Raw genomic sequence first — 23388 nt, 5'->3', positions numbered from 1 at the left:
TTAACCCTTTATAGGGAAAACTGTTGCAAGCTATGGAGCTACCCCCCGCCAAACAAATGTTTGTGTGAACCCACAAAAAATTTAGCCAGTTTCAGGGGTTCACAGACCCTAAAGCTGAGGAGACCCTGGTGAGTCTGGTGAATACGTGGATCCCAGGTAAAAATCTTGCTCTACCACCTTCCTTGCCTTGTGGACCCAATTCCACCCTGCAGGGCTGTGATGAAGCAGACAGGGCTTTAGCAGCTCCGGTGGGTCAGCAGAATTAGGATGACCCCTGTCCCCTGGGGCCTGTGCTGCCCCACAGGACAGATTCAGAGCTGCTTTGCCCATCAGTTCTACTCTTGATCCTAATGATGCTCATAGGCCCCACGGGCCAGCCTGAGACACCGGCAGAGGAGGAAAGCCAATAAGAAGAGACGGATGGGGCCGGCCCTGTGGCATAGCAGTTAAGTGCGTGTGCTCTGCTGCTAGCAAAAAGAGGAGGATTGGCATGGATGTTAGCTCAGGGCTGATCTTCCTCACAAAAAAAAAGAAAAGAAGAAGAGAAGGATGGAAGGAAGGAGGGGAAGGAGGTCTGTGCGTGGTGAACATGGTGAAGGCTCCTCTGTGCCCTACACAGAGGCTGGGCTTAGTCTCCTTATCTCCCCATGTATGGCATGAGTGCAAGGTCACCCCAACCAGCTCTGACACTCCCTCTTGGCCAAGCCTCCCGGTAAAATAATATACTTCCTTTTGGCTTTGGCAGCTCTTTCTAGACATCCATCGACTCCTGGGGGGACTCGGCTGCTGGCGACCCTTGACTCTCCCTTCTTTCCCTTTTCCCTCTTCTCCATCCTTTGGGGACAGTATTTTCTTATTTGAGCAACCACAGTCCTCAATATGCCTGGTTCACTCTCCTTCAGGCACCTTTTGCAAGAGCTATGGAAAGAATGGGTAGGGAAAAGGTTCAAGGAGACTTCAGGCTCCTCTGGGCTAAGGGTCCCAGCTCCCTTAGCTTAAATCTGAGTTTATGACCCAGAGACAGCAGCTTGGTGGTCAGAGCACTGCCAGTCCCCACATCTGCTCGGGAGTCAGGGCCCATCAACGCTCACCTAGTCTGTTGCAGGCACTGGCTCCCTCTCACTGATTTCTGGCATTTTTATTTATCTTTCCTAAAATTCAGGCTTGGTCAAGTCACTCCTCTTCTATAAAATCTTTGTTCCTCTTTGCCTCCAGAATAAAGTACAGATTGCCCAGCCTGGCATCCCAGAGACACCTCTGTTTCTGACCTGACCCTACCTGTCCATGCCCACCCTCCCTGAATCCTGGTGTGCACCTGATGATCCCGTCCCCCAGCCTGCCCCTGCTACCAGGACAGGTTTTCCAGTTTAACAGTTTAATCTTCTACCCCCAGGCCTGGACTGTTTTATCTGGTTTTCCTTCTTGAAAAATTTCCCCATCCTTCAAGTCCCAACTCAAAAGCCATCTCCCAGTGTTTGCATTCTGAATTTTTCTGCGTCTCCCAGCAGTTATTATCCCTGGAATTAACACATTTTGTGCTGCTTTCCATCAATTTCAGTCTACCTCTCCAAGCAGACTGTCAGCTCCCTGAGTGCAGGCACCAGGTTTCTGGCACCTAGCCCAGTACCTGACACAATGTGGGCGTTCAATAAATGTTTGTGAAACAGCCCTTGATAGTACGCAATCGGCAGGACACGTTGCTCTCCTGGCAGCACCAGCACCATCTCTGGATGCTGCCATAAACAGGATGCGTGTCAACCGCCCAAGTAGCCCCTGCATTCTTGATCTCGCCTCTCCTCAGCTAGACGCTTCTTTTCTGAGCGTCCAAGCCCAGTCAAGAAGAGGATATGAGGGTCCCTTTGGACGTGTTTGATCTGAATGTCACTCACTAACAGCGCCAGATACACGTGTTCTCACGCTTCCTACAGCTTTGGGGCTGGAGTTCTCTTCTGACCCGCTCGGCAGGCGGGAGGGTGTTTTGCCACCAGGTCGGAATCCACAGGGACACGCACCTTGCATCCACTGGATGCCGCCAGCCTCGTCTAAAAGGCTCGCCGCCTCCTCTTCCCCTCCCTTTCTGGACGCGCGTAATTATTCAGTCTATTCCCGAGAAAGACAAGACAAAAGTCTCTTTGGCGCCCCCTCTCTCCATCCTAATAGAGAGGACTCAGGGACTCTCCAGCGCTTGCCGAGCCTGCGTTAGGAATCTGCGCGGGCGACGGCGCTCCAATTGCGTTTCTGGAGGGGGTAGGAATTTTGCTCGGCCCCTTGCAATGTTTCCAAAGGAAGGTTCGTACATTCGTGACCGTCCCTGGCAGCCGCCCAGCCCGGGACTTGGGGCTCCACTTGCCATTGGCCAGCCGTCGGCGTGACGCGCCGGAGGCGGGGCCTCATCAGCTGTTTGCGGGATGCCCCGAGCGGGCGTATTTTGGAAACAATACCGCGCGGTACAGAGTGGCCTCCTCCCGCGCCGGCCCGCCCGCTGCCGCCGGCGCCCCGGTCCGCGCCTCCCGCCTTCTGCCGCAGCCGGGTGAGCGCCCGGGCGGCAGAGGGCCGGGCGGAGTTGGATCGCACCTCCTCGGGGAAGTGGGGAGAAGAGTCGCGCTGCGTCTGGGGGCCCGGGAAGGGTTGGGCTGCGGGCTTCTGGGGTGACCATGAAGGACTGGGGCGCTGGGGTGCGGGAATGGGGTGCAGAACCCACATCTGGGTGCGTTGTTCCACGAGGGAACTTGGGGGTTCTAGCATTTGAGACTCCGAGGCGTTGGGTCCAGGTGGGCAGGGTAACCTGCGGTGCACTGTTGAGCAGACCTGGGCGCCCAAGAACGGCCCGGCCTCTGGGTCTGCCTTTGGGGTAGGGCAGGGAGTTGTGGGCTGTGCTGCCTCCCTGCAGAGTCTGAAGGCGCCTCTCCTTAACAGCTGGGCTTTTTCCCTCCTTCCCAATTGAGTCTGGGCGCCAAGCCCCCAAGTGCTCGTCACGCTGGACCCTGGCGCGGAGCCCTGGCATCACGACTCGGAGGCCGAGACTCTCTCCTGGAGTCACCCAGGTCTGCTGTGTGTTGTGTGAGTGCGTGTGTATGTGTGCGTTCCCAGATTTTAGTCGCTGCCAAGGTTCAGAGTGTCTGGCTACTGCCTTCTCCTGGGAGGAGGAGTCGAAGTTCAGCATCCCTGTTAGAGCCCTCAGGGGCTGGGAAGGCTCCAGCGGGCTTTAGTTCCCCTTGCTAGGAATAAAGCCTTCCCTGGCAGTGTTCTTAGGAAGTGCCCTTCTCCCACCAGTTTTGATATCAGCTTTTCAGCTCAGGGGAAGGAGGGGGAGAGGGTCTCTTGACTGTATCCCAGCTTACACTTGACCTTGCCCAGCACCCCTCCGGAGGCACCCACCTACAGAAGAGCCACCTGCAGTTCCTGTGGAGAGTGGGAAGGGTCCCCTGGGCTTGCAGAGCCACACCCTCTGGCTGCACCTCCCCCACCGTCCAGCCAAACAAGGGTTGAACTTTGGGGCTTTGCTGGGAGGGGGAGGGGGAGGTGACGGGCTTCAAAGGAAAAACCAAGACAATGACTCCTGCTTGTGATTGGCTTTGGAGGGCCCCTTCTTAGGTTGGGATTGCCAGCTTACAGAGAGGAGGTTGAAGGGCAGGAGGGGAGCCCCTGCCAGTTGACTGGCAGGACAGCACTTGGTCCTTTCAGTGGGAAACTTTGTTTCCTGGTGCTGATAAACTGGAGTTCTCCCACCCACCTTTGGGAAACACTATCCAAAGAACACCGTGTGCCTGTTTTGCCATCCAAGTGGGCATCTCCTCACTCTCCAGGGAAGAGGGCAGAGATAGGACCATCGATAGCTCAGGGACTGGATGGGATGGAGGGAGGGTTGAAGCAAGTAGAGAAATGGCATTTGGGAAAGGCAGGATTTCTGAATTTAACGGAGATTGGTTTAAGTACTTTACCAACCCACAGACCATTTGGCTTGTTCTTCAAAGGCAAGAGACTGGGAGACAGAATTCCCAGGGCATCTCTAATTGAATCTGGCAGTGACAAAACATTGCCTCTCTATATCCTTAACCACTCGTTGCTGCTTCTGGCTGCCCCAGGGGCCCTAAGGGGTTCCTGGTGTGTGTGTAGGGGGCTGGGTTGGGAGCTCAAGTTGCTGGGTAGTTCCAAGCTCAGACTTCCAAGACCATCAGGTGGAGCAAGAGGAACTTCTTTATCACCAAGAAACTCGTATCAACAACCTAATAGTCTATGCTGGGAGTGAGGTCACAGAGAGAGGGCTGAATTTCACTTCCTTCTGTGAGTCAGGTTGTACCAATCTCAGGTTGGGCGCTGGCAGGAATGGTAGGCTGTGGGGAAAGATTTGAAGTCTGGAGACTCGTGAGTAGACTGAGCTGGGGGAGGCTGACTACTTTGCTGGACCTGCCCTTGAGTCCAGGCTGTGGTGGGCAGACAGCTCTACTCTGCTGAGAGGGTGGCTGCAATGACGAACTTAGGTCTTTTTCCCCTGTCTCTCCAAGGACACACTCTTACCACACCTCCAGCCTGTTTGTTGTCTTGAGCAAGCAGGAGGTGGAGACGAGAGTAGATGAGCAGCTGGGCGGGGCTTAGCAGGTTTGGAGGGAACCTGGCTGCTCTAGGATTGCTGGCTTTTGTTTTTGCTGCTGAGCCTGGAGCTCAGCTCAGACCGAGATGAGAGCTTGGTGGTTACTGCTCAGGGCAGTGTGTGTGTGTGTGTGTGTGTGTGTTGTGAGCACTGTGTGTACAGCCAGTCACAGCACCCTTCTGCCCTCCCACAGTCACTCACAGAGGCTTGTCTTGTCCACATTTCCCCAGCTACCCTTCGTATCTGTAGCAGCTGATCCTGCCCCTGCTGTTGCTCAGTCAATAGCAGCCAAACTTCATGACTGGGACTGGTCTGGGACAGAAGAAGAGGCTGAGGGGAGGGTTGGCTCTGGGTGGGCGCAGGGAAGAGGTATGGAGAGTCCCTGAACAGTGAGGCAGTCCACATCTGGGGGCGGGTGTCACTCTTGGCAGTGCTTGTCTGTCATCAGTACCTGGCCCCACTTCCCAAGATAAGAAAGGAGAGCAGGAAAGAAGGAAAAGGAGGGGATTCCTTCCAGGTCTGGTGTGAGTGGAGGCAGCATGCCCGATGCCTGCATTGTGCCCTGACAGGGGACATGGAGCCGCCTCAGTGTGTAGAGGAGCTGGAGGATGATGTGTTCCAGCCAGAGGATGGGGAGCCGGGGACCCAGCCCAGGAGCTTGCTCTCTGCTGACCTGTTTGCCCAGAGCCAGCTGGACTGCCCCCTCAGCCGTCTGCAGATCTTCCCTCTCACCCACTGCTGTGGCCCCGGGCTTCGACCCACCAGCCAGGAAGACAAGGCCACCCAGACCCTCAGTCCCGCCTCCCCGAGCCAGGGTGTCATGCTGCCTTGTGGGGTGACTGAGGAACCCCAGCGACTCTTTTATGGTGAGTGCTCTTTGCCTCAGGACTCCTCCCATAGAGACTGGGGGAAAAGAGGGGACTTTCCCTCCCCAAACCTGCCCCTTGCTATTTCCTTCCCTAAATTGAGCAAGCAGGGGTATTGAGTCCTTAACTCTCACCCTTCTGCCTCTCTGCTTGTTATTGCCCCTCACCTGTGCTCCTTGGGCCCCAAGAAGAGCCAGTTGCCCTGCCATTGTTTCTGCCCCTTTGTCCCTTCCTGGAGGGATCCTTGGGTCTCCCTGGTGTCTCCTTAGGTTGGAGGGAGGGTACCTGGGCCTTGGCTTTTACACCTGTGGCCCATTGAGTGGCCCAGCCTTTTGTGTCCTGGTAGTGATGTGCCTTCCATAAAGTGGCTAACGTTGCCCTGAAGAAGGTTAGGGGATCTATGACTCGCTGTTGACACTGGAGGGAAAAACCCAGCCTATTCTGGGAGGGAAGGTTCCTGAAGGCAGAAGGTGGCCCCCAATTGTCACTTGGGACTTTCTGTGCTTGGAAGGGGAACTGGAGAAAGAGGTTTGGCCTGCCTGGGCTCAACGCCAGCAGAGGGGCTGTTTCCAAGGCTCAGTCAGACAAGACCCCTTCATTTGTGGGCTTAAATGGTTTGTTTTATGAGCAGTATGCCCTCCTCTGGCAAAAGGGCAGGGTTAGACACTCAGTCTCTTTTCTTCTTTTAGCACAATAGCTGCTGGAGGGAGGGGAAGGTTCGGAGGCTATCTTGCTGTGTCTGACGGAGCAGATTGAGGAGATGCTGCGGTTATTCTTAGAGGGAGCGACTCCATAGGGCGATTCTGGCAAAGCAGTTCTGGTGGATGAGGCAGGCAGGCAGTGAAGAGGGACAGGAGGGAGCAGGCAGTGGGCGCCCCTAGCGGCAGCTGGATTGCCAGCTCTGGGTAAGTGAGGAGCCCGGGGCTGCCTCCAGAGAGGAACTTGGCTATTCTGTGGGTCTGAGGAGTTTTCTCTCCCTAATTTTTGTGCCACTGTCTAGAGCTTCAGGACCTGAGACCAGCCTTCTTCTGCTGCTCTAAAAAGTGAAGACCCTTTTTGGTTTTCTCTTTCTCTGTGCCTTGCTTTGCTCAACCCAGGAACTCTGGAGAGCTGCCTCCAGTGCTTTTCCAAAGAGGAGCTTCAACCCTACTACATGAATAATAAATTGTGGTCAATGTAGCTTGGTAGATAAGGACAGAAGGTTGGCACGTTCGCCTGTACATATTACCTTTGCCGTGGTTCTGCCAGTGACTGGAGAACTGAAGGGAAGGCTGGGACCATTCACTTCTGTTCTCCCAGCATCAACTTTTATATGCTTGGGCAGCAGGCAAGTCAGACTGTCCAGATTTGGCAGAGTGCCCTGATAAAGGCAGGCTAAGTTCCTCTCCTTTATCATACTAACGTTTACCCTCAGCCCAGGTCTTGGCCAGGAGTTGCAGGCATGGGGAGGATGGGGCACTCGTGGAGAATGCTGAGATGTGGGCCCTCTGTCTTTGCAGGCAATGCTGGCTACCGGCTCCCTCTCCCTGCCAGTTTCCCTGCAGGCTTGCCCCTTGGTGAGCAGCCCCCTGAAGGGCAGTGGCAACATCGAGCAGAGGTACAGATTGCCCGAAAGCTTCAGTGCATTGCAGACCAGTTCCATCGGCTTCATATGCAGCAAGTAGGCATGGGGCCTTCGGGGGTGGTGAGTCTGCTGGGGCTGGGAGGCCTGGGCCTGCCTCAGCCTCAGTCTCCACCTGGAGGATTAGGTCCTAGAGTTTGGGACTGATGCTGTTGTGATTCCTGTGGACTGGATGAGCCCGACTGGATGAGCACTCTTGCCCTGATCGCTGAGCTTCAAGTTGGTTATCTGCCCGCTCAGCTCAGGCTCCGTAAGAGCAGGGTGTCGGGATGCTGCAGTCCCTCCCAGGGAGTGGGGTGGCTTTCTGCAGCCTTGCTTGACAAACTGTCTCTTCTTGAGGCCTGGGTTGGGAGATTGTCCCACACAGACCTCAGGGGAAGATTTTCAGGGTGCTGCAGTGTAATTGGACAGTTGGGGTGCCTGGCTGAGGTGCAGTGGGAAACGGGTAACCAAGGCTGGGATGGGCCTGACTGGGGGAAAGTGGTGGAACCGGTTGTAACCCGACACTTTGCAGCTGGGGAGGCTGCTCCTCATTGTCTGTGTCTGGGAACTGGGGCCTGGGACTCGGGAGAGTGTACCTCAGAGAGTCTCTCCAGACCATCGGCCGGGCGCGCGGCCGGGTGCTTGGCCGGCAGCCTGGCACCAGCCCCGCCAGGGCGGAGCATCGCGTGTCAGTCGAGCATGTGGCAGAGTCCATCAACAAAGGCGGCGGCTGGCAGGCTCGTGCTGGAGGAGCCCTCCGTGCCACGGGCTGGAGGCTGCCCTGCTCTGCAGCCGCTGTCTGGGCCGGGCCCCAGGCACTTAACCCTTCCTCACTGGGCTGGCTTTCTGGACGGCTGCCAAGGCAGGGAGAGGAGCCCGAGGCTGGAACCGTGCTAATACAACCACTGCTGAAGCAAAGGCATGCCACCTGAATTGAACACGGTCCTTACCTCTGGAACAGTGTCCCTGGCCCACCGGGCTGTGTGTGTGTGTATTTGTCTGTGTGTGTGTCTAGTGTGTCTGTCTGTGTGTATGTCAGGAAATCAAGAGAATAAATAATTCAGGGGCCAGCTCCATGGCGTAGCGGTTAAGTGCGTGCGCTCCGCTGCTGGCAGCGCAGGTTCGGATCCCAGGCGCGCACCGACGCACGGACGCACAGCTTGTCAGGCCATGCTGTGGCGGCGTCCCACATAAAGTGGAGGAAGATGCGCACGGATGTTAGCCCAGGGCCAGTCTTCCTCAGCAGAAAGAGGATGATTGGCGTGGATGTTAGCTCAGGGCTGATCTTCCTCACGAAAAAAAAAAAAAGAATAAATAATTCACCATGATTGGTCAGACCCTGAGGTTAGATGGGTAACTTCAGGTGGTCAGAGGAGAGCTATTGGTAGTAGAAGGTTTGACTTAAGGGTCAAACCGTTGCCAGCACCAGGGGGAAGAGGAATTGACTTTGGAGTTCCTGAGAACAGGCCATCAGGGGTTAGATGTGGTTAGTGCCTCTGCCAAGGAGTTCTGAGGGAAGTTTGGGGCTAGACCTGGTCCTGGTGGCTCTCCTAGTCCCTTAGTGATCAGGAAGGGAGGGTGGCCCTATGCTTAGATAGTAAGGCAGCCTGGCCTCCTCCTCTGGCCCCAAGCTCCAATCCCTATTCCCTCCTTTGATTGGAAACTTGGCTTCGAGTTTCCCCTTCAGTCCCTGTGTGGACTTACTCTGATTCTTGATTTCTGTCTCTTGGCCTCCTGCCTGCCCATTCACTCTACCCTGGTTGTATGGGCCTGTGGCTGGGGCCAGCTCACAGCTTCCAGTCCTGGTGCTGGAGCTGATGGAGGACACAGTGGCTGTGGGTCTTCTAGACTCATCTAGAAGACTATCTGGAAGGCAGCTTTCTTCATTCCCAATAGACCTGATCTCTCCCAACGCTTGTTTCCCAGAATGTACCCCAATCTGCTGTTGAGCCTGTGGGTTTGAGCAGGCTGGGAGCCCTCCCTTGCCCAGCTGTGCCCTGGCACAGGACTAGAACATAGCTTAGGGCCCTTTCTTCCTGACTCAGTCCTAAACAGGAGGAGGTGGCCCTTATCCCAAAGTCTGACCTTGCTCTTTGCTGCTGGGCGTCATTTCCCCCAGTCTGGGGCTGCCTCTTTGAGGCAGGGTGCTGTCCTCTCAGCCAGAGCCACCCTAGCTGGGGAGGAGGAGGAGCAGAACAGCAGAGCTGGAGAACCGTAGGACAGTCTCCCCTGCTCTGCACCTCACCCCATACTGGCTCCTGAGTCCCCTGTGCCCTTCACTTCCTGCCAGCTACCTGCTTCTCCTGCCATGCGGTGGCAGGAGGCTGGCCAGAGAGGCCTTTCTAGCCTAGAGCTGGTTTTCCCAAATTTTCCGTTACAGAGAGCTAGGCTTTTTGTTCAGGGAGTCCTGTTGCTTTTAACCCCCTGCTCCCCACTAACCCTGCTCACAGACCTTCACCAGGAGCTTGTCCTGTGGGAAGGGCTAGGATAATGGAACAGGCAGATGGAGCACTGGCGCGCCTAGGACCTTATAGCAGATAGTTATAAGAAGTGAGTCATTTTCTGAACTTGATTATTATGTAAACTATGGTCTAAATATTTCCTATCTAGAAAGTACTGTTGTCACTCTTACATTCTTATCCTTTATCTTCTTTCCCTATTCCCTTCTCTCACCTTTGCAGGGAGGGAAACTGAGGCACTGGGATGGAAGTGGTTTAGGATTAAGTTTCTAGGCTTCAAGTACAAAGTCAGAAGGCCCAGGTCTGAATACCAGCTCTGCCACCTACTAGCCATCAGAGAGTCGCTTGACCTTGCAGAGCCTGTTTCCTCTTCTGTCAGTTAGAGCTAATACCACAGAATCTTACTGTGAAGATTAAGTGAGAAAATAGCTATGACAGTTCCAAGCACACAGTAGATATTCTTTAATGCTTCTTTCCTTCTGTCTGTCTATAATCCTGATCATCCCCCACATTTGTTCATGTTGGTTCACAGTGCATTTCCCACCCCACCTGTCAGGCTGATCCCTGAGCAGAGCTGTCTCCCCTGAGTGTCCTCCACTGTGCTGCCAGAGAAATCAGTGTCCAGGCCGTTCAGCTGTGGGCCTTGGCCATGTACATTTATCCTCAGAGAATGGTGGCTATTCCCCATTGTTGTGGGCTGGGTTTAGACAGCCAAGAAAGACAACCCAAGAGGCAGTAAGAAGGTTGAAGGGGCCTGGCCATCTCTTTCCTCAGATCTGGATGGTGTCCCAGGACCAGGGAGTGGCCATCGGTCCTTGAGTCCTGTAGGAGTGTGAGCTCCTGCCTTTTGTCCCTGGTTACAGACCTCAGTTATTTTTTTCCGGTATCAAGGGAAACCTTCTCCCTAGGAGATGTGGGGCAGAGAGAGGGGGTGTGGTGATGGGGGAGTGCATTGTGGGATGGCATTATGGCATATTGAGTGCATCAACATGACCCCAGCTGCAGCTGCTCCAAATTCCCCTGGGTGTTGGTTTATGTGGGCTGTAAACCCTCCTAGCGTATTTCCCAGGGCGCGTAGGGGGTGGAGGTCTAGCCTGGTTACCCAAGTGATCAGTTCGGGGTGGCTCCTCTGGACCGACAGGTAAGGAATTGGAGGCAGATGATCAGCAAGGTGCTCGCTGCCTACTCTTTGGGTCTCCAAAGCAGCAAGAGAGATGGAGGCAGAGTGAGTGGAAGTAAAAGCCTTCCCAAACTTCGTCACACACCCCACCTTCCTTTGGCTGGGTCAGGAGTGGAAGGTTCCCTTCTTTGCTCCTCTGTGAGCTGACCGGCTGCAGCAGGTCACCTCCGGTTGTCTGCGGACCATGGCCTACCTTGACCCGGGTTCTGTGAGAGGGCCCTCATGTCTCCGTGTCCGTCCAGCTTCTGCATGGAAGAGGGCAGTGCAGGTTTGCTTTCTCGCTGAGCTCACAGCCTGCTCTGGCCAGAAGGTGTGAGGTCCAGCTTCTTTCCATTCCCCCTGCCATGGTGTCCTCTGGTGTGGGCTAAAGAATGGACAGTAGCTGCTATCCCCTCTACTTAGGAAAGTCTCCTGTCCCAATGGCACCATCTTGAAATTCATAGGGGTATTTCTGGGCAATGTTAAGCCAAGAATCCTCAAAAAAAGTAGCTACTGTGAACTGTTGAGTGAGCAAAGCTACAGGAGTGTTGGAATTCTTTGTGTTGGAAATGGCTTTTTCACTTGGATCAGGAATGGCTCCATTCAGATCAGTCGGGTTTGGAAATTCCCTAAATAGTAATTAGACTTTTTGGAAAATGAAATCTGAGAAAAATTTCAGCCACTCAGTTTAAATCATGTTTAGTTGCAATATCACAGAAAGGATCTTGGAGTTAGAGGCAGACCCAGGTTCAAATCCCAGTTCTGTGTTCACAGGCAAATCATTTAACTTCTCCGAGCCTCGGTTTCTACTACTTACCTTGCAGAGTTCATGTGAGAGCACTTTGGAAATTGTAATACATCTAACCATTAACATATGCACAGTTTAACACTTTTGGAAGTGGGTTAAAAGATGATTTTAGGATTTTGCTTGGCTGGGGCTTTCTAGTTCTTGGGGAGCTCTTTTGGAAGTTGTACCCAAGGTGGTGTTTGCATGGTTTATTAACTAGCAGCTTCTTTGCCAGCAGCCAGGAGCTCCTGACTGTTTCCTGACCCTTTGGGATGCTCTTCTTGTTAGCGAGTGGTTTTCTGGACCTCAGACTCTGGCTAATGAGGTTGTTCAGGCTTTAGATGGGGCAGCCCTGGGCAGGAGCCCCAAGAGATTCACCATAGAGTGAGAAGGGTCCCTATGGAGCCAGCCTCTGTCCCAGAAGTGGGAGGTCCACCTAGGACATGCCTGGAGAAGAGTGAGGCTGGGGGAGGGGCTGTCGAGAGCCGCTGTGCGTGAGAGCCAGTACCCGGGCTTGGGGGCCCCGTGTTTGCTCTGTGGCTGGCTCTGTTTATATCGCTCGCTATATTTAGCTTCTGAGTCATCAGCGTGGCTGACTAGAGGCCGAGTTCCCCACACAGCTCTGCACCTGACTACTCTCTCTTCCAGGAGAAGGGCCTTGTAGTTCCGGACAGTTCATTCCTTCCCCACCGAGGCAAGCCATGGGGATGGGAGTTGGCTTTTGTTGTTTTTTTTCCTTGGGGCTGAGGGTAATGGGGGGAGGGGTTGGGGGAGGCACTAAAAAACGTAAGATAAAGACAAATGTCTGGTTTGCCTTTTGATCCACATCTGGCAACTAAGAGGGCATGTTCCATGACCAGAATGAGAACAGTCAGTGTGTGTGGTGAGGAGGAGGGTCCAGCTTTCTTCTGTGCTCAGCTTGCCTTGTCCTGTCCAGGGAACTGGCCCCAGGCAGAACAAGAACAGCCAGCTGCAAAGGCCCCAAGTTGAAAGTCAGAGCCTGTGGTTCCTTCTCCACAGCCTTGTAGACCCCCTCCTCAGTCCCTTCTCTCCCTCACCTCTGACCAGAGCACTCACACCACTGTTCCATTCTGAGTTCTTAAGAAGTTGCCCAAGAGTTTGATGGAGCTGTTCTCAGACTGAGGGAAACAGAGCCATCCCTGGGGGAAGCTGGGTAAGGCTTCAGTAGTTCCTACCTCCAGGCGGGGTGGGAGGGCAGCACAAGGCTCTGGGGACTTGGGTCGTACGCACAGCTCTGTCCTCAACCCCCAGCCCCCAGTAGCTGAAGCCAGTGGCCTCCAGCTGTCTTAGAGGAAGCCCTCCTGTCTTCAGCTGAGAACCGCTTGGCCCCAGGCTGCCCTTTCTTCCTTGAATAAGTGATTGGGGTTGCCTTGCTGGTGGCCGGTGGCTTCAACATCCCGTTAACACTGCTGGCTGGGCTGAGGAAGCTCTTGGCAAGGATTATTGTTTCCTTTTCCATTTTGCCATGTTGCTCGTTCCTTGGGTGTCTGGGTCAGGAGCATTCTGGGGCAGTAGGCCCACTGGGCCCAAGGGCTGCCCCGTGCGTTTCATAATCCCTTGCTCAGCTTGGCAGCCTGGAATTCTGAGCCAGCTGCCTCTGGCTGCCACGGCCCATCTCAGAGTGAAAAGTCAGGGATTTACCTGAGACTTCATGAGTCTATTTAGAAGATAGTGCTCCTGGGGTGGGTGCTGTGAGCAGAGGATATTGAGAGAAGCATTCAGCAAAGTGAAGTGGGGCCCCGGTTTTTCTTGTCCTCACCAGGGAGGGGTGGGCTGCTTGGCATAGCACCAGGCCCAAGGCTTTACATATATTTTTCTCATTTAATCACCACAGCAACCTTGTAATCCCCATTTTATAGGAAACTGAGGCTCAGAGAAGTGAGATAATATGCCCAAGTTACACTGTAAGTGGCTGAGCTGGGAGCCATACAGACCTGATTGATTCTAAAACCGTGGTCTTCCCACCCATGCTCCTCAGTGACCACTCCCAGAAAGTGAGAATGTGGAGGAGCTCCCACTTACTGCCTGACCCAGCTCTGCCTCCTGTAACACTTAGTTCTATGTTCTTGCTTTTCTCCTGTTCAGATTGTAAAATACTTGAGGACAAAGTTTATATCTTACTTATCTTTTTGTCCTTCATAACTCTTAGTTCAGTTGAGTGCTTAATAAAAGCTCACTGAGTTGAACAAAAACATCTTCCCAACTTCTTTCAAGTGGAGTTTTCTTGAAGTCCCCTTATCTCCGTGTTCTCAATGGCAAGGCTCTTTCCTTCACCCTCAACCGGGGTGGGTTTAGGGTGTGATGGGGGAAAGGGAAGAGACAGGAAACCGTCACTTTATAGAGTGTGTATCTTCCTGTAAAGCCAGGTATATACAATTCTGCATTTTAAAGAAACTGAGCATGGTTTCAGAACATGATCTGCAGTTATAATTTCAGGCCAGTTTTAACCTTATTTCTGTTTGATCTCTGTTGGCTCTGCCTCTGAAAGGTTTATTTTCTCTGGTCCACAGCATTCTTACTAAATAGTTAATGATCTGGAAACAACGTCTTTAAACACACTAGGGAAGCAGCTCAGTGCCGGTCCTTTTTGAAAAGTGAGTACTATTTTCATAATGTGAATAAACACACTAATATTTTAGTGAAAGAACATACCTCTGGAGTCAGAAGTCAGGGGTCCAAATAACACCCCTCCCAACTAACTTGCTTGGGGTAACTTTTCTGAGCCTTTGCTTCCCCATCTATAAAATGGAATTGATAATACCTGCCCTTCCTCTGTCCCAGATCTTTGTGAGGAGCAGACGGGAAGATAGGCAAGCACTACGTTCTAAGTATGAGATGTTATAAATGGCTGTCTGATAAATTTGCAGGGTTCTTTTAAGGCAGGGTCACAGCGTCGCCTTGCTCCTTTAATTCTTTGGGGTGAATTAGCTCTTGCTGGAGCATCTGGAACACTGGTTACACATAAAGCCCCCAGAGGGTATGAATTGGATCCGAAGGGGGAGAGGCAGAGGGAGATTTTTATCTGGGGAGGGCGGGGAACACTCTTCGTGCTCAGGGCAGAGGCCATGTGGGATGAAACAGAGTTTGATTTGTGTAATCCAACCTTGTCAGATACCATGGCCAGCTCTTTAAAAAAAAAAAAAATAGCCATTTACTAGTTGGGCCTCTCCCTGGGCAAGGGGCCGATACTATCACACTGAGCACATCTTTAGACCTGGCCAGACATCAGTTGTTCCTGGCCTCAGACAAGTGGGTCATCTTGCAAGGCTGATTTTTCTGTAGTCAGTCCAGTGTGCACTCATTGAGCACCTACTGTGTGCCCCTGCATGTGCCCTGTTGTACAGGATGAACGACCATGCGTTCCGTCACAGTGCCTTGCACACAGTGGGGATGACTTGAACACTTGTCAGCTGGCTGCCTTCATCCCTGACCACCACGAGAAAGTGGGACTGAGGCAGAGAACACCCCTAGGTCTCTAATAGCTGGTTGTACTCTCTTAACTTAGTAGTTTTTTCCACCGCGTTAGGACCCCTTCCTTTGGGGCGTCACCTCTGTTCTTTCTCTCCCTGCCTTGGTCCTACCCTCCCATCTCTGAATTTGAGGGCTTCTGGTGTAAGCTTAAATTCCCACCAGCTTCGCATCCCCTGTACCCCAACCCCCTACCCCTGAGGGCACCCTGGTTGTGCATTCTGGGAACTCCCACTGTCTGCAGCTTCCCAGACTTTGAGGGGTGCTCAAGCCATGTTTGGGGGAGCGGGGCCTTGCTCCAGAGGTTTGTACCTACTGATCTCAGATTATGTGCTGGCTGCCGTGCCAAGTGCCTGCAAGTCAGACGCCGAGCGTCCTCTTTCCTGGTTCCCCTTCCTTCTCCCCTTCCACCCACCTCTCCTGGAAGGATCCATGTTCTCTGGTGTTTGGTGTCTTTGTGTACTTCATCCTGCTCCGTGAATGTTGATTTCCTTCCTCCTTATTGTTTCTCTCACTGACCTCCCTTCAAGTCTTTTTTCTTTCCTTTCTAGTCAGGCCCTTTTGTATAATTTTTTTAAAATGTTTCATTTATTGTTGTTCCTCGTAATCGGGGCATTCTTTGATTATCTTGGTATGAAGCAGCTTGATTTCTTTTCAGAAAAGGGCCTTTGGGGGGCTGCCCTGTGGCAGAAGAAGGTTAAGTGGAATATGTGTAGCACCTGCTTGTGCCCAGAGAAAGGGCTGCTGGGACTGCAGACGGGTTCTGGGGCCTGCTCTTGCTGGTGTCACGGCTGCTGCAGTAGCCAGCTTCACTCCTGTTCTCCAGGTCCACTCAGACCCTCCACCAGGCTGACTGGAGTCAGTGGTTAGAGCTCTGAGTTGTAATCCTGAAGGTAATTGTGGATGACAAACTCCGAATCACCAAACCTTAGGGTTGGAAAGCACCTCAGTGGTTTCCAAATGCCCGTCTGTGGCCTGGCTGCCTCGAACCACCACTGCAGGATTTCTCTCTGGCTCGGCCGAGTCGTTACTCTGGTGGGAAGAGATTGAAAGAGAATGAAGAGAATACCAGATCGTGAAGTGTTTTCTTCTAGGCTATAGGGTCATGTGTGATTTTCTTTTCTCCTATAATTTCTTGAATTTTCCAGTGTTTCTACAGTTAACAGGTATTACTTTTATGACTAAAATATGCAATAAATGTTACTTCTAATTTAAAAAATGTCACCCTGGGGAGCTTGTTCAGTATACAAATTCCTGGGTCCCTTCCCTGGAGATTCTGACCCAGTTGGTCTGGGTGGGTCCCAGGGACTCTGTATTTACAACAGCACCTCAGTGGATTCTGTTTCACAGTCAGGTTTGGGAACCACTGATCTAATACAACACCTGCATTTCACTAATAAGGAGAGTGAAGACTCAGACAGGCTGGTGGGAGACCCCCGCCTACAGCCAGGTCCTCTGGTTCCTGGCCCAGGGAGCCTTGCACCACCCAGAGTGCCTTCCTTGCTGAGTCATGAGCCTGAGGCCTGTCACAGGCAGGGGCACAGAGCCTGGGTCCTTCCCAAGGGTGGGGCTGTGTGCTCTGCCTCCTGAGCCCAGGCCTGCCTCTGTCTCCCAGCAAGACCTCAGCTTTCCAGGCTGACAGCACTCCTGGTCCACAGCTGCTTCTGGGTCCCCCAACACCCCCAAATGATGGGAGTGAGGGTGCTGCCTTGTTTCATCCCCAGAGACCTCAGGACCCAGGAAGTTACCCAGGCAGTAGGTGGCCTTCATCAGGGGAATTTGGGGAGAAACTGAGGCATATAGAGTTAGAATTGGCCAAGGCCCCAAATCATAGACTTGTGATCTCCCTTCCTTAGCTATTGAGCTGTTTTGAGATGATTTACAGAAGGGGAGGATGGAAGGCCTGCTTTGGTATAAAGAAAGGTGTATGGCAGCGCTTGAGCATAGTGATAATGGCTAAGGATGGTGCTCTAGGGCCAGGATTTAGTCCACTCCCTGCCACTTACCAGCTCTGTGGCCAAGTTACCTCTTTCAGTGATCTCATGTGTAAAGTGGGGTTGTGCCTACATTTATAGACCTACCTCATAGGGTTGTTGAGAGGGCCCAAGGAGTTTACTTTGTATAGAGCAGTGCTTCTCCTACTCGGGTATGTCTCAGAGTGACCTGGGGATCTTATTTAAAATGCACATTCTGATTCAGTACGTTTGCATTTCTAATAAGCTCCCGATGATGCTGAGGCTGCTGGTCCATGGACCACACTTGGAGAAGCAAGGATGTAAAACACTCAGCGCCTGGCACACTCAATGTTACTATTACTGTTATGATCATGGCTGCTGTTGTTACTTGGCCTTTTCAAACAGGCACCTGAGGAGACTCGGAATTCCAGCAGACTGGCCTCTCCAGAGATTAGTCTTTTCCTGGATTCTCCTTCTGTTCCACATGACCTTTGCACCTGTCCTGAGCAGCAGCTGGGGAGGGGCCGGGGGAGGGGTGCTCTGCCCAGCTGCCGTGGGCCTGAGTCTTCAGGTTTGCAGCTGAGTCCATTGTCATGCTGCTCTACTCTAACCAGATTTTGTTAAGCCGGGTGTGTTTCCTCCTTTTACTCATCTTTGTTTACAAAACACGAGGAAGCCATCAGTCTCCCCAGCCACAGTCGGCCAGGCCTTTTCTGTGGCACACCCGATTTCCCTGCCCCTCCTAGCAGTAGCAGTGTCTCCACCTTTCTGGATTGTTTTCTAGTCTCCCTTTTGCAGGGGAAAGAGGAATGAATGCTGTTGCCACAGACATGGGGCATTCTGTTCACCTGGGTTGGCAGGTCTCTGAGGTCAGCCTGTCTTTTCTCCGTGCCCTAAGGTGAGAGGGAACCCAGCAGCCTGCACAGTTGCCGAGACCCAGACGTACCTGTGAAGCCCTGGGAGTCTGGGAGACCTGGGCTTGCTTGCCGGTTCTGCCACTCACTTACCCGCTCCTCTTCCCCTCTGACTAGGAGTTGCCCGGTGGGGGCCGGCGCTGTGGTTAAAGACAGCCTAACAGAGGGCTCCGGCTTCCCCAGACACTTCACATAAACTTGCTGGCTGTCTGGGCCACTGCAGTCATCCAAGTCCGGCCCATGCTGGCTCCTTTCTGCACACTAGTTTTTTATTCCTCTGTCCACTGAGAGCCCTGTGGAGAGGGCCCCAGCCCAGTCCTTCTGCCCTGGCAGACAAAGAGAGGACAAAGACTGCCTCTCCAGCGCCCCCCAGTCCCCTCGGGGGCTCTGCTGGCCCCTGGGACATGGTACCTGTGTGGGCGGGGCACCAGCCACAATCCTGGGAGTCATTGACCCCTCAACTTTGCCCCCAGCTTCCCTGCCTGACAGTAGGACCCGGGATAACCTCCAGAGAGTAGTGTGCATTCTTTGTTTTTGTTTTGTTTTCAAGTATGTTCTTGCTTAACGTTTAATTGGCTCCAGTCAGTAGAAAAGCGCTCCAAGAGGGATTATTTATGGCTTACTGTCAAGAGCAGCTATAAAAAGGGCAGCACTGAGCTGGAGATGCTGGGAAGGGAGAGAGGGCGGGTGCACAAGTGTGTGTGTGTGTGTGTGTCTGTGAGTGTGCGTGTTTGCACTGGATGAAATCAGATTTTTGCTGCCTCAGCAGTGTGGTTTAAATTGAAGATTAACCCTTTGACCTTCACAGTGTCAAATCACTTGCAGATGGAGCCTCCCCCTTTCCCCCTTGTTCTCTGTGTTACTTTGGAGTCGGGGGAGAGAGGGGGGCACTTCTTCTCTTTCTTTCTGAAGAAAGTTTGTTGTTCATGCAGCTGAGGTTTGAGGGGCTCAGGAGCCAATCTGATTAAAAGCAGCACTTGGCTAAACTCTGGAAAATCCTGCAAGCAGGGGAAAAAGTTTAATCCTCTTGTGCACAGTGCATAAAGAGCCTGGTCTTTTCTTTTTAATGTTCAAACTGCAGTTGTTTTTGGAGAACTCAACTATCTCCCCATCATCGCCGCTTCTCTGGTCCCTCCCCCACCTCCCCCCCAGTTTGCTGGACTGATAGGATTAAAGGGCCGCCACCCCGAGACATGTCCATCTGAGCTTTTATTGGAAATGATAAGGAGTCATCTAAGGCTGCATTTAGGAGTTACGTTGATTTTTTTTCCTTTCAGCACCAGCAGAACCGAAATCGTGTGTGGTGGCAGATCCTCCTCTTCCTACACAACCTCGCTTTGAACGGAGACGAGAACAGGAACGGGGCGGGTCCCAGGTGAGGCTGGGCTGCCCTCTTCGCATGGGGCACCACAGGAAGGACATTGCAAGGATGGACACTGTCTTGTGAAGTTGTTTTGTGTTATTATTTTAAAAATGTATCTCTGTACATAAGACATACCCAAGTGGGACTTCTTTCCCTGTTGAGGGCCTCGACCAGGAATGGGCCCTTTGTCAAACACTGTTGAAGTAGAGGCTGATGTGTCTGTGATGGTGGGACCTCTAAGGGCTCTGACAAGTAGATTCTTCAGTCAGCAGTTGTTGAAGATGACCGGGTAGTGATGTTCTCCAGCAAGTGGACTGTAGTTTTCCCACAGGAACTCGGTTAAGAAATAGGAGACTGGATTAGACTCCTGGTTCCACCAAACCTATCAGCCTTCCGCTGTGGTTGGGGCCAAGATCCAGACCGTCCCCCTGCTTTAACCCACCAGGGCCTCGGCCAGGGGCTTTCCAACTGAGCACGGCTACTTCACTAGGCCAGTCAGCCTGTCTCTGGGTTCTCATCTGGGCCAGCCAGTGCCACCCCACAGGCTCAGGGATTCTTGCTCAGCCCCTGTCATCTCCAGCAGACCTCAGGGAGGATTGGGTTTCTCCAAGGACCCCCTCAAACATGCCATAAATGAACCAAACTTCTGGGTAGGCCTCAAATCTGACTTGGTCCCACTTGGAGGCCCCAGGATTGGTCCTGAGGTGTGGAACCACTGCCACCCCTGGCTGCCTGGGACTGGCTGGGTGTGAACTATGGATGAGCCAAATAGCCAGTCAACATGCTGTAGCCAGCAGCTTGTGCCTTTTTCAGCTCCTCTCTCTAAAGACCCAGCCAACGGACTGCATTTTACCCCCAATATCAGCACTCTGGGGCGTGAAGGGGCAAGATTGAGGTGGGACTGGAAAGTGTGGCAGCCATCCCACCTATAAGAGACAGCCCTAGAGGAACCCAGACATCTTGGTTTCCTTGGAAACAACATACCTCCTCCCCTTTCTCCCCATTCCTTTTTCACACCTAGTGGGATACAGGAAGAAACCAGCACAGTGGCTTTGTCAGCTAAAATGTGTCTTTTAGAGTAACAGACAGTGATTAGAGTGTGGAACCGTCAAAGCTGGGTACACATTTCCTGTCTTCCTTCAACTTCCAGCTAGGCCAGAAGGGCGTGCTCTGGAAGTCAGCAGGATCACAGCTGCCTCTGAACTTCTTCCTTTCTCTCCCTGCTGTGGCACTAATGGAGAGAATTTAAAGCAGCCAGCCTGGCAGCTCTGATCGCAGACACAGGGAATCTGAAAAGACACAGGGAATCCATTAACCAGACACCTAGAAATAAATTATAATTTTTACATATGTAAGAAAAGATAACATTGGTGCTAATGGTGAAGCAAGGCCCAAAGAAAAGATGGCTTCCATGGGCAGAGAAGACCCCAGGGCTACCCAAGGAAATTGGAGGAGTCCAGAGTAAACTCTCACATCTGAATAAGCCCATGCTCCTCCAGTTCTGCCGAGAGGAGGTCTTCAGTACTGTTGAAGGAAGCGTTGATCATCTGGATGTACAGTTGGGCAGGTTGTTCACTGCACAAGGGCACCTGCAGAGGAAGACAATGAAGGCTAAAATCCAGTCTGTGCTCTGCTCACTAAGCTGTATGCCCTAATGTAGGACTGTGTGTGCCCAGAGGAAGGAGTGCCTTTCCTAATTTGCACGAAGGTGCCGTATGGGCTCTGAGGAGAAGGAACACAAGCTGTGCATAAGCCTTTGTTTTGTTCTGCTTGGATGTTCTGGAGGTATTACCTCTTTTTAGCCAAAATTTTATTCTCAGGGTGTGTACCATGGTTCATCTGCTAAGAAGATGGGTTCCTGCTTACAAGAAGGAGCCCAGGGAACAGGCCTGAAGACTGGCTCTGGACACGCTGACCATTGTGAAATCCAGCCTTTCCTGTGTGTCTCTATACCATTCTATGATGTGTATAGGACATGTGTTGTTTTCCCTTCTCCTGGACCAAGGCTGTGACCGGCGGGCTGCTGCTGTGTGCTTGAGTGGCACACACAAGAAAACCAGGATTATTTCTACCAGCCACTTTCAAACCCTCTTGGCAGACTTTCCACCTGAGTTGAGTGAGAGCAAATAAATGGTCTAGGCTTGGGTGCTGAGGCAAAGCCATCAGCTTCAGAGACCTTGCCAGGCCCGGGCGGGATGCCCTGTGTTCTGTCCTAAGAACTGAGCCCAGAGTTTGACAAGCCCACCTGAACATCAAGCCTGGGGCCCAGGGGAAAAGGGTCTGACTGCACTGTCCTCATCTTATGTGAAGCTGGGAACTCACTATCCTAAGCAAGCCAGGGCAAAATTTAAAACTCCCTTCCTTCCCCCTCCCAAAAAATACCCCAGGAGGTAACTGGCAGAATAGCCCCAGGAGGGAGAGAGGTTCCTCCTGGCTGGCTGTTTTTAATTGGCCTAGCAAGCTAGACTGTCCCCTTCCCCCTCTGCCTGGTGAGTTGGTCTGAACATTCTTCAAGTCCAGCCTCAGGAGACACATCGCTCCCCCTGGGCCCCCTCTCCCCTCCCCCATGCCCAGGAGCTTGGCTGTCTCTAGAGAGGGATGGAGAGTCAGACTTGGAGGGAGGGAGAGTCTGACCTGGGTCCTGACCTATAACCACGGAGCTTTTGTGATTTGCTGAGGGTGGGTGTTGGGAGAGGCACTAGAAGCCTCCCTCCCTGCTGTAGAAATGGCCTAGGGGAAAAGGAAGCCTGATATTCAGGGTCAACACAGTCCTCCTAATTCAGAAACCCAGAGTAGGGGTTTCTGGAAGCCGGTAGACAGGTAGACAGAACAGGAGAGAACCCCCCCAGGCCAGACATCCGACTCGCCCAGCGGGTTGGAGGCCTTGCCTGGCCTCGCTGCCTTTGCCTGCTTCTAAGTCTGGGCTGCTGGAGAGCTGGCCTGGTGGCCTTCTCTTGCTCAATCGGAGGCAGAAAAAGATCACCTCCCAGTGACCTCCTGGAACCCCTAGGGGAGGGGTCTGTGTCCAGAGCTTATGTGGCAGCATGTTCCGAGTGCTCAGAGAGCCCAGCTGACTTGTCTCACCGTCCTCAGCGGCCCATCCCTGTCCCAGGGTGGCTCCGGCCTGGGTTTGGAAGGAGGGGGTTGTTTGGGATGTTGCAGCCAGGGCTTCCAGCTGCCTGAAGTCTCTAGGGAAGGAGCCCGCTGCCCCGGGGGAGCTCATCTCTTTTGGGAGACTTCATGAAGAGGGAGAGTGGAGAGTACCAGAAGCAGGAAGACTTCTCCTGCGCGACTGCAGGGCCTCTTGGAATCAGTGCTACAGCCTGGGCTGGAGGAAGCTGCTGCCTCCCTCTGTGTGTTGGCCAGGACCCTTGGTGGGAGGCCACCCTGGCTGGACTCCTTCCAGGGAGGGGTTAACCTATCGGCCTGTGAAGCCTCCGGGGGACACTGTGGGCAGTAGGCACCCCAGGGCTGGTGAGGACTTTGAGCCTTGAGGGAACAGCAAAGAAAGCTGAGCTCCTCCATAGATGTGCCAGCCTCACCGGCTGAAGGCGCTCGGAGCCCATGCAGGCTCCTGGGTCTGCACTGCCCCTCTCTCTGCGCAGGCAGCCAGCACCTCTCCTTGCTCTGTGAGCATTGCCCAGTGGGCTGCCCCATCCCTGAGTCCACAGGGGCTGTCGGGGGAGACCCAGTGAGAATGTAGCATTTTGTTCATCCCAGGTTAGTTGTCCTGGGTCCTAGGCACTCTGCCTCTGGGAGAGAGACAGGGAAGGAGAGAGAGGGGAATGGGGACCCACTATTTTAACCTGTACAGCATATTCCGCTTTGTGTTCTTCATGTGCATATATGTATGTGTGCGTATCTTCCCCCCGTTAATTGGTACAATTTTTAATAAAATCATTTAAAGCAAAGGTTGTCTGTCTTTTTCCAGGTGTGGTAAAAATGCAAGGGGACCCGTTAGGGAATTAGAGACTTCTAACTTGTTTCTCAGCTGCCTGAGTCACCCCTGGCTCCCGGCTTTTGTCAGGACTTTCCTTTCTTGGAGTTGAGAACAGCTGTTCTGACCACACAGAAAGCAGCACAGCAGAGGCCCCGTGAGGTGGAAAGACATGGGATTTTGATCCAGACCTGGATTTGGATCTGGTTCCTGCCTCCACCAGCTGAATGATCTTAGGCAAGTTGTGTAACCTCTCTGAGCCTTT

The 23388-nt window shown here is 53.0% G+C and overlaps 1 protein-coding gene across 3 annotated transcripts; it reads left to right on the top strand.

The window, feature by feature from the left end:
- Window positions 1-2456: 2456 nt before the first annotated feature.
- Window positions 2457-23097, top strand: BMF (Bcl2 modifying factor). 3 transcript variants are annotated; one of them, XM_058541212.1, is made up of 5 exons: window positions 2457-2530; window positions 2917-3044; window positions 5161-5457; window positions 6957-7117; window positions 19101-23097. In XM_058541212.1, exons 3-5 carry the CDS (start codon window positions 5166-5168, stop codon window positions 19200-19202), a joined length of 555 nt encoding a protein of 184 aa, XP_058397195.1. In that variant the 5' UTR covers window positions 2457-2530; window positions 2917-3044; window positions 5161-5165; the 3' UTR covers window positions 19203-23097. The 3 variants fall into 3 exon arrangements, with proteins under 3 accessions (XP_058397195.1, XP_058397196.1, XP_058397197.1); XM_058541213.1 differs by having other exon boundaries at window positions 2482-2530; window positions 2946-3044; XM_058541214.1 differs by lacking the exons at window positions 2457-2530; window positions 6957-7117 and having other exon boundaries at window positions 2538-3044.
- Window positions 23098-23388: the final 291 nt, after the last annotated feature.

Source organism: Diceros bicornis, chromosome 5 (genome assembly GCF_020826845.1).
Source record: "Diceros bicornis minor isolate mBicDic1 chromosome 5, mDicBic1.mat.cur, whole genome shotgun sequence".
NCBI lineage: Eukaryota > Metazoa > Chordata > Mammalia > Perissodactyla > Rhinocerotidae > Diceros > Diceros bicornis.
The sequence above is the reverse complement of the archived record's forward strand: the minus strand, read 5'-3'. Positions and strand labels throughout refer to the sequence as shown.

Excerpts from the sequence above, each read along its gene's own strand:
- BMF (XM_058541212.1), top strand. The coding sequence starts at position 5,166 with ATGGAGCCGCCTCAGTGTGTAGAGGAGCTGGAGGATGATGTGTTCCAG. Across the intron at positions 5,458-6,956 it reads ACCCCAGCGACTCTTTTATG|GCAATGCTGGCTACCGGCTC; the intron begins GTGAGTGCTCTT and ends CTGTCTTTGCAG. Across the intron at positions 7,118-19,100 it reads ATCGGCTTCATATGCAGCAA|CACCAGCAGAACCGAAATCG; the intron begins GTAGGCATGGGG and ends TTTTCCTTTCAG.